Here is a 10183-nt window from a genome sequence, read left to right as displayed (position 1 = left end):
ATGATGGTCATGCTACTCCTACTGAGATGCATTCCAAGGGTAGCACCCATAGATAAGTTGGTTTAGAAGTTCAAGAGGGAGTTAGATGATAGAACATGAAAGTGTAAAAAATGCTTGTTTCAAAAGCTTTTTATAAATGCATGGATTAGGATTAAATCCCTATACCTATTCTCAAGAATATAGTGTTAGGGCTATTGTTGGTGGTAACTTGTAAGAGTCATCCAATTTATTTCTAAAATAATAATAATATGTGCGAGAAAACAAATGTGTGTGCATTGGTATCTATAAAGTATATGGCAATAAGTATAAAAGTGTTTTCCCATTGGAATACCTTGTCCCTAATGTGTCCCTCTGTTCTTAAACATCATGTGCTTTTGCAAGCAAAGCACAAATACAACCAACGCTAAGACTAGGTGTGTTTGTGTTTTATGAGGTATCCATAAAGTAGATTGTGATATGCTATGAGAAATGTTCCTTGTGAGAAAGAGGCTTTTTCTATTATCTAGTGTGTTTGACATCATGAGGGTTCTAAGAGGAGCAACATACCTACATATGTATAAGTTAAAGTGTGCTCAAGCATAGATTGTGGATATATTTGTTTTTTTAAACATGCATTCGAGCTAATATACACAAGGACACCACCGTATGGGATAAGGGTTTCATCCACATGGTGTATCTTTTGTTCTTACTTTAACTTATAACATTATTGAGGAATATAATTTTTTGCTTTCAATATAAGGCAAGGAATGGGACCAAAGTTCAATGGAAGAATATGAAAGGACCGCACAGTGTGACAAACTATCTAGCATTTCTGCCCTTTGATGTACGTGCTAATAATTGATAATGAAGACGATATATTTGACTTTGAGTGTAGAACTGAGCATACCCCAAAATGGCATATATAGCTCTTAGTTTCTGCTATCATAATTTCAAGGTGGTAGAATGCATTGTGTTATAATCGATACCTTGATCATTGTCTTCCAATATCATTTTGTATAATACACACGACAATCATCGTTATTGTGTGCACTAAAACTCTCGAACTCATTTACAAAGCGTTAATGGCATTGTTCTAGATATGACCTTGATATGGTGGAATGTTGAACATCGTCTACGTAAATTCAACCATTAACAAAACAAACTTAGAAACCTTGAACCAGAGAATGTGAGTGTGTTTGGTAGAAGTAAACACAATTGTTTAGAAGCCATACGTCTAGAAATTCTTATTAAATTTCCTTCAATGTGGGGCCTTGTCTATTCAAGTATTCCAATGCTAATGCAATAAAACGCGTGTTTAGTAATTATCCACTTCAAAGAGCAAAGATGTGTCGATTTTCAATAATGTTGCCACGTCTAAAAAGGATCAATCCAATCTCAAAAAATTCAAACATGTAATTTGTTTCTGTAGAGTCTATGATTTGATGAATTTGGTTGTTTTCTAGAACTTGATGTTGACCAACAAACTTTATGGCCAACACATGGGTAGAAATGCTTAATATGAATATGGATATTAGTTAAGCCATTTTATTCATGGCCATGCTTACTCTATTGGTTTTATCCTATTACCACCATTAAAATTTATCTTTATATACACGTATGCATATTTCATTTTATGAGTAAGTGTGTGAGTTGGTGCCCAACTTATTTCTGAAGATCTAAAAAATAATCTTTATGTGAATATGGAACTTAAAGACATTCACATGTGCAACAATGTGGACAATGCATATGTTCGAACCATGGTAGCGATAACTATATTATTGCTTGAAATGAACTATTGACCTATGGCAAGTTGTGTCTGTAGAAGTATCCATGATAAAGACAAGGTGTCCCCATGTCCACTCTTACATTGTGAGTATTTGAAAGAAGGTACACTGTTGTTTGGAACCATGGTTTGATGCCCACTTGAGGTGTAATTGAGTCATCTACATGTGAATGTCAATGTTTAATGTTGGGAATAAGTGGAGAATCAGGATTTGAATATAAATAACATTAGGTATCATCCTTTGGCTTCTCGTTTCTATATTTAGATAATAACACGTGTAGAATGTGATGCATTACTTCATATTTGTTTATATAGAGAGGACCTTAAATTTTGGAAAACAATTAACAAAGATAATGTTTATTGGAGAGACAAAGATTAGCAAAAGGGTATAGAGTAGAATTGATATTTATAAAGGGCAATTGTTTAAAATTGAAGGGGATTATGACATGAAAACATTGCAGAACTAGAAAAAACTTATTTTTTGCTTGCCATTAAGGCTGTCAATAAAAACCTTGGAGGCATTACCTAATAGAGAGGATGCTATCCAAACTTTTTGTTTGCTAACTAATGCGAAGTAGTGATTTTTTGGAAAAAAGAAAAAAGAAAAAGAATGCGCTCTTTTCAAAATCACATATATGCCAAATCCACTACTATGACAACTTCAAGTCTCTAACCTTGGATTATTAATCAATTCACCATAGGCATTGCCACTAACATCGAAAAACCCCAACCTACATTGACCTTATCGAGGCATTTACTATTGAACCTCTAGTTTGCCCTCGTGTAGCTATGCATGTGCATGTTACCAAACACTTTGATCAAAGGAATCATCCACCAATAGGTTATTATAAATTGAACGTTGATGACATGTTCGCTTCAAATTGGTGAATAATATGCTTATCCTACTAAGTCTTTAATGAACGAAGAAAAGGATGGCAAATATCGACCTTCTTGTCTTGCCTTGTATACTAGTAACAACTGATAGCTAGCAAGATCTGCATAAAGCACTCATCATAGCTGAAGAAAATCCACATGTCATGTATATACACAATACCTATGCATTAGAGAGCCTAGGCTACTTTCATGTTGTACATACAAAAATATATCATTTTTGCACACCTACACAAGTAAGGTTACTATAACAATAGCATATACAAAAAAGACATCACTTTGCCACATCCATCTCCATGATAATACCAACATGCTTGAGCACCCCACATGATTCAAATAATGTACCTACGATTCATGGCATCACTAGCTATGGTACGCTCCTCGAGACACAAGTTATATATATTCTCTCCCCCAATATTTTTAATTATAGTCAACTCAAACGGTTTTTTTTTAATGGACGCGCCCCTTAATTTAGATATGAAATGATGGATGTTAAGAGGTAAGATTGTCTAAATGAGGTCTCTAATATTTTAGAATCACCCCAATCCAATTAATGGAACGCCCTCAAATGTTAATAAGGATTGAAGCAAACAAATATACTTATGGTTAAACTTACAACTTATTCTTCATGCTAAAAGGTGGTGGCAATCACGAAGGTCTAAATTGTTCCAAGTGTACCATACATAACTAGTATGATCAATTATTTGTTGGTACGAGTTCTTCTACCAATCAGATGGAGAAATAAGTTTTTGACCCAATCGTCAAAGTTGGTTCCAACATGCGTAGAAACTCATCCTTCATCAGGGCAATTCCATAAAAGGCATTTGCTTGTGTAGAAGGTTTTGCTCCTAGTTGCTTTCAAGTTCAACCCACGATTTCAAGAGAGGAATTCCAATTTCAAACTTTGTCTAATCATGGGCCTTGTCTTATATATAATATTCTACTGGGCTTTCTTGTATAGGAGTTGGGCTCACTTCAAGCTTTTGAAGGTCTAATGGTAGCCATTGTCCTAAAGTGATTTTCCATGCAATAAATGCTAACTATTGTTATCGTTGGTGTAGATACACGTATCCACGGGTAGACTTAAGGAAACACATAGAACAATAATGCCAAAGTGTGACTTATTTCACAAATCATAAAGAAAGACAATTCCTTCATGTCGGTCGGAATAAATAAAAGCAAGACACTTTCATGCAAGTAGGCCCGAATAATAGTGAGGATGATAATTCTTCTAGAAAATACAAGAGAGAAAGAGAGTGGGTAGAAATCATGTTACTTCCAAATTTAAGGTAGAGCAAAGAGAATCTACACATGCTTACAATCATTTGTCGTGCTCAATCAAAATTCTAATAAGTGGATTGTGGGTCTTATTATTTATATATAAACATATGCTTAGCGAACACATTGCTTGCTCTTCCTTGGCACATGATTGAATTAATTTGATGTTTATCATTAACCGATGGACCACTACCGCCCTATACTTTATTAATATTTCTAATATATTACTACCCCATGCGGATATGAATCTATTATTATTGTGTGTGTGTGTGTGTGTTTGCATCAGTAAGCTATAAATCCTCCTTTGCTTGACCAAGGATCTAATAAGTAACATTTTGTGAAGGGTATTAAAATGACTACATTGTTAATATGCTCAACTTTCTTGTTTGAACAATGATAGATGGAAGTGACTATATTCCGAAGGTTCCAAGCAAGGTCTGAAGCCATCCCACAATGTCGTCTTTGAACTTCGTTTAAACCAAACCCACTTTCGTGAGGTGTTCTAAAAGGTATGCGAGGTGGGCACAATTGGTGTGATAGATAGAATGATCTTGGTGTACTAGTTTTGATCCAACGTAGTTGTCACACACATATATATTGTTATTATAGGATGTGTGATTACATGAGAGGGGGAATAGCTTGACTCACACGTGCATGATGCACACATGACAATGTCTGCTCGAGCATATATTGAATGGACACACACATACACACACACACACACACACACAAACAAACAAACAAGTAGACGCGCATGCTCACGAAATAGAATGGCTTCGCATGAAGAAGAGAAGACCATTGTGTGAGAGAAAAACACCGATCTCTCAGTGATGGACTTGTAATGGTGTAGTTTTCCGGAGATGAAATGAGTCACTCCTTTCACCAAATGTGTACACACACACACACACACACACACACACACACACACACAAAACAAAATCAGAAAATGGAGAGGGGAGGGGGGGCCACATTCATTTTCCTGTGTTCTTTTTTTTAAGAAAGAGGGAGAGCTCAGAGTGATATACATATAAATCATAGCAACTAAAAACCCAGGTTTTGAACCCATGACCTCCTCACAGAGGAGGGGGGGAGCAGGACAGAATTAGAGATTACAGTATGTAAGTACATAAAATCATGCTGCCTCTGCTTCCCTAATTTTTGAACGATTCGATTAAACAAACCAGAAACCAAAAGAATTAGACAACAAGCACACATCAGAACAAGATCGAGAGAAAACAGGAGGAGAGAGCTTCTTCTCCTTTCTTTCCTGCTTTCGCTTTCGCTTTCGCTTTTTGCTTTTTGCTTTTTTGCTTTTGCTTTTCATTGGAAAGGGGGGGGGGGGGTGTGTGTCTCTCACATGGCAAAGCTAAAACGCACAGCCTCGCCCTTCTTCTTCTTCTTCTTCTTCTTCTTCTTCTTCTTCTGCTTCTTCCTCCCTTCCTCTCTTCATCCTTTCTTATGACAGCTTCCCAAATCTACCCCTTTCTTCCTGTGTTGCCCAATTGTGGCGGCCATGGCGAAGCTCATTCATGTCATCTCTGTTTCCGATGCCAATGGTAAGCGGAGTGGTCGAAATGCTGACCATAACCACGACGGATTCTCTGCAGAATGCAGGATCTGCCACGAAGAAGAAGAAGATATGGTGAACTTAGAGAGACCCTGCGCTTGCTCTGGAAGCATACAGGTACCCTACCTGTCAGAATTCAATCATTTGTTTGATTATATGTTTGTTTCTCTTTCTTTCTCATTATCAGTGAAGCAATCCTGTTCTGTGTTTCTGTTCTGGTGTTTTTAGTGTCTGATTTTTTATAACAACATATTTTACTGCTGTGAAATAACGCAGTATGCGCACCGAAAGTGTGTTCAGCGCTGGTGTGACGAGAAGGGCGACATAATCTGCGAGATTTGTCAACAGGTAATTATTTTCTTTAGGTTTTCTTTTTTCTTTTTTCTCTCTCTCCATCTGATGAGCTGGTTGGTTTAAATAAAATCACTGTTGTCCTTCATTAGTTAGGGCTTGCCACTACTTGTGATGAAGTGCTTCCTCCTCTTCAAAACCAATATATCCTGTTTAATCAAGATCACTCAACATTTATGACTCGGTTCTTTGCGCATGATCGAGCAAGGAACCCTGTAATACCAAGCAGATCATAGATAGCTTGTTATACTAATTATCAGGGTGGATTAATTGCAATTCTGTTGATGTAATTAAGTGTCCGATTGAAAACCAAGTCCAAAATTAGGAAAGGGGTTTTCATTTGTGGTAATAATTATGGAATATGGGTCTTTTATTGGTCTCCTAATTTCTGTTATTATTCCTGCTAATTTTACGTTGATTATTTGCAGCCTTTCAGGAGCGGCTACACTGCCACAGCATCTCCACTTTCACGCAACGAAATCGCTGTGGATTTCGGGTATTTTTTGTTAAAAAGATATTACCTGCCTAATTACGTAATTAATGCCCCCTCGGGTGAGGAATGAAGAGTGCCATTAAAATTAATGTCTCTCCTGAATGAAGAGTTGGGATGGTGCCCAATTGATAGTATATAATTAGTAACTCATCAAAAAGATTAATTTATTTGTTGTTGTCAAACGTGTGAATAAATATACATAAATAGCGAGGAATACAGCATGGAGCTGCAAGTGGCGATGGCGGCGGCTCAAAGGCGGTTCTTGGACGCCCAATACGAAGAGGCCAACTCGAGTAGCGCTGCCTGTTGCCGCTCGGCTGCCCTAATCGTAAGTAATCATCATCACTCCCTCTAAAGCAATTTCCGTTAATCATCGTTCAGAACCCTCTCCTCTGCTAATCACATCTTTTTTCCTGTTGCTAAACTCCTGTGCTAGCTGCATTCAGTAATTGTTAATGAACCCGACCCACACCCTTAATCACACCTTCTCTCAACCCTTACTCCTTAATCACTGGTTTCATTTAAGTACACGAGCTCCTTCAATTTGCTAATCACATCCCTTAATTATTGAACCGGATATTAAAACCCTAAAATTAGTATGCTTAACAACCAAGCCATCAAAATCAAGGGCCATGAGAGTTTGAAAGAGCATTTATTTAACTTCCGAATCTCTAGGTTCTTCAAATTAAAATCTTTTACTTATATCATTCAACTTCATGCATTCAAACTCCAGGAAGGGAAGCCCCTGAGGGAATAAAGGGAAAAAGCTATAGAAATGAAACCCTAAAAAACCCTTGATTATACTTGATATGTATGTATATGTATGCACAGGAGCACAAATCTCTGTTTCCTAGGACCTATATTGTTACTGTAGGGGTAAGTAACATTTGTATATTGTCCAAAGGGGGAAACTGTAGTGTAGTGTACAGTGTACACACATAGACAGACCTCTGTGTCCATAACAGAGGGGCCAATCTGTTCTTTTGATGGGGTTTGGTCTACCCATCCAATCCAATCCATCCATTAGTACTAACTCAAATAGCACCTACATATGTATTTAAAAAAGGGCCCATCTTTTCAGCCTGCTATATATATATATATATATAGGCCCCTCCTCCTGCTTTCACACTACCTATGGGAGGGACCCTATTGATTGCATCACATTTTCCAGGTCTTCCAAAATGGAACCGCTACTGCCTTTAGCAAGGCTAGCCACAATATTTGACCCACATTCGCATCCTCTCTCTCTCTCTCTCTCTCTCTCTCTCTATAAGTGTGTGAAGCCAACATAAGGTAGTAGCCACAATATTTGACCCACATTGGCATCCTCTCTCTCTCTCTCTCTCTCTCTCTCTCTCTCTATAATTGTGTGAAGCCAACATACGGTATTCCCACATGAGGAACATCGATATTGTCGTATCACATTCTTCTATATAAACCCTTATATAGATTTAACATGTTGCCACGACCCACATATTGCATGCGACTGAGGATTGACATTAGTTCACAATACAAGACGTAGTCGTCGAAGATTCATGTCTTTGCTCTTAGGGGCGTTTTCAACGGTTAAAAGTAGGGTGGGTTAGTATTTTTCCTTTCCGTAGTAGAGTAGAGCACATAATAGTTTGTTGTATGTTTGAGCCCAAGGTTGAACCAATCTTCCTGGACAAATCAGAATGCTCACTATTGTTATGTAATTGGTATGGGTTTTGATGCTAACTTGTTTGAATTAGGGATCCTTGTCTCTCCGCATTGTACCTTGCAAATGAACATCCCTCTTCATCCCGACGTGGGAAATTAAACAAGAGAATGACTTATTAATGTCCCCAAATTATGCATTTTTACTATTCTCGAGGTTCATGTGATTTCTTGATTCAATGCTCATACTTTCAAAATGGTTATTTAAGTAGGTAAATGAACCATGGTAAAACTATTTCTTTTGGTTGTTAGGTTTCCAATGTAAAGGTGTCATTAAAAACTTGTCATTTTCTTATGTTTATTATAATTGTAGTTAATGGCGTTGTTGCTTTTGCGCCATGCAATTGCCATGGCCACAGTTACGATTCACACGAACGAGGATGCATCAATGTTTTTCACGGTATATGCTTGTATATCTATGCCTACAATTCGTTAGAAAGCATATGAACCTTCTAACAACTTTAAATTTTTTTGGTTGTTTAGCTCTTTGTCCTAAGGGCCGTTGGCTTTCTCCTACCTTGCTACATCATGGTGAGAGCCATGAATATGCTACAAAGAAGAAACCAAAGACAGGTAAGGTGGATGGATATTGATCATTAAACGAAGGCCCTAGGCTAGGTGTGGGTAGATGTTTATGTGTACATAGGGATGGATATACACGTGTGTTCAGTGCGAGTATGTTTATGTTCACATGTGTAAATGTTAGAAACACACATGTTTTGTCAAACATAACTAATGAGACATGCACAACATCGGGGTGTATGTAATTACGCTTACATGCAGGATGTGGCCATGGCGGCCGCGGAGGTTGCCCTTCTCCTTCAAGCAAGCCAATCACAACATATTCTCTCTCTAGCTCCTGGCAACCCTCAAGCCTCGTTGTCAGTCCACTCTTTACGAGGATGATTCGCATTTTTGCATATACTCGTGCAATCAATGATCTAATGTTATCTATGTAACCCACGGAGAATGGGAAACTAGAGCGAAAAAATCTCTTCCACATTCCTAGCTTACTCACACTCAAGATTCAAGAATGTAGTTTGAACTTCATAGTTACAAACCTTGTAAGCATCCTATACCAACATGCATATAAATATACATGAATATATTTATATGCGTTTTTTATACCTATATATTGGCCAACATTTCTTTAGGATGATAAATCAATCACATGTAAAGAGGATTTATGAGTGGGGGTTATATGCTACTCAAGATTTGTACATTTTTCAACGTAAAATTATCTATTTTTCGAAACATCCGTGTGTTAATCACATTGTATTATTTTTATTTTTCACATACATAAATTTCCCTTAATTTATTACATTATATTATAAAACAGAAACTCCTTATAACAAATAATAGTTACAACTTACAATCTGTATACATGAGATCCATCAAGTGTCAAACAACAGTGAAAGGCAAAGCTGACACAACCTGTATGTCCATCAGAGACTTGGGCTCTTGAAAACGTGGTGCTTGTAATTGATTTCGTGTCAGATCACTGAGCAAAGTAGAAAATGCAAACACTAAAGAGGAAATTTTTGAGCCTGCAAAAGCTTTTGTTTGCTTTGTCATACAACTACTGACTATTTCTACCCTCCAATGAACTTTACACATTTGACAAGTTCATTGTGCGCTTTCTTTTTTCTCAAGTTCATTCTATGGACACGAGATTTGAATAAAGACATCCTAAGTTTTATATTGTATAAACATTTTGTTTCAAAACGTAGCTCCTAAAAATATTGTCTCTACTTTCATTTTACTTTACATCTTACCTTAGAGTATGTAAACTTTAATAAACACCACCACACTCGTGGTGAGTCTAGCCTACAATAGCAGAGTTAGTAAAAATACCATTATTGCCCTAATGACTCCAACGCAAAAAGCTCTTCTTCCAACCCAATGCACTAAGCTCGGATTCCAACCCACTATGACATGTGATTGATGCCAATTTTATTTCAATTTCTTGTCTAGTATTATTAGTGGTTACATCGAACATTTACTAGCTCTTGGTGTACTTCCGAGAGGCAATGAGTAACCTTGCAACAAAACCTTTTAGTTTTGTGAACCTAACTTAAAAATACTAGAGTTCAATTATTCTACCTTTGTTAAGAGAGATTTAGCATTGGCTCTCTCTCTCTCT

At 37.1% G+C, this 10183-nt stretch overlaps 1 protein-coding gene across 1 annotated transcript; it reads left to right on the top strand.

Annotated features, from left to right (window-relative positions):
• Positions 1-5375: 5375 nt before the first annotated feature.
• LOC147869732 (uncharacterized) lies at positions 5376-9298 on the top strand. Its single transcript, XM_087332571.1, has 7 exons — positions 5376-5615; positions 5775-5846; positions 6278-6345; positions 6550-6670; positions 8354-8440; positions 8524-8613; positions 8824-9298. Exons 1-7 carry the CDS (start codon positions 5445-5447, stop codon positions 8944-8946), a joined length of 732 nt encoding a protein of 243 aa, XP_087188697.1. The 5' UTR covers positions 5376-5444; the 3' UTR covers positions 8947-9298.
• The last annotated feature ends 885 nt before the right edge of the window (positions 9299-10183 follow it).

The sequence above is a fragment of the Azolla caroliniana genome, unplaced genomic scaffold (genome assembly GCF_043228905.1).
Source record: "Azolla caroliniana isolate FFs.n. ecotype wild unplaced genomic scaffold, voAzoCaro1.0.p SCAF_1, whole genome shotgun sequence".
Classification (NCBI taxonomy): domain Eukaryota; kingdom Viridiplantae; phylum Streptophyta; class Polypodiopsida; order Salviniales; family Salviniaceae; genus Azolla; species Azolla caroliniana.
The sequence above is the reverse complement of the archived record's forward strand: the minus strand, read 5'-3'. Positions and strand labels throughout refer to the sequence as shown.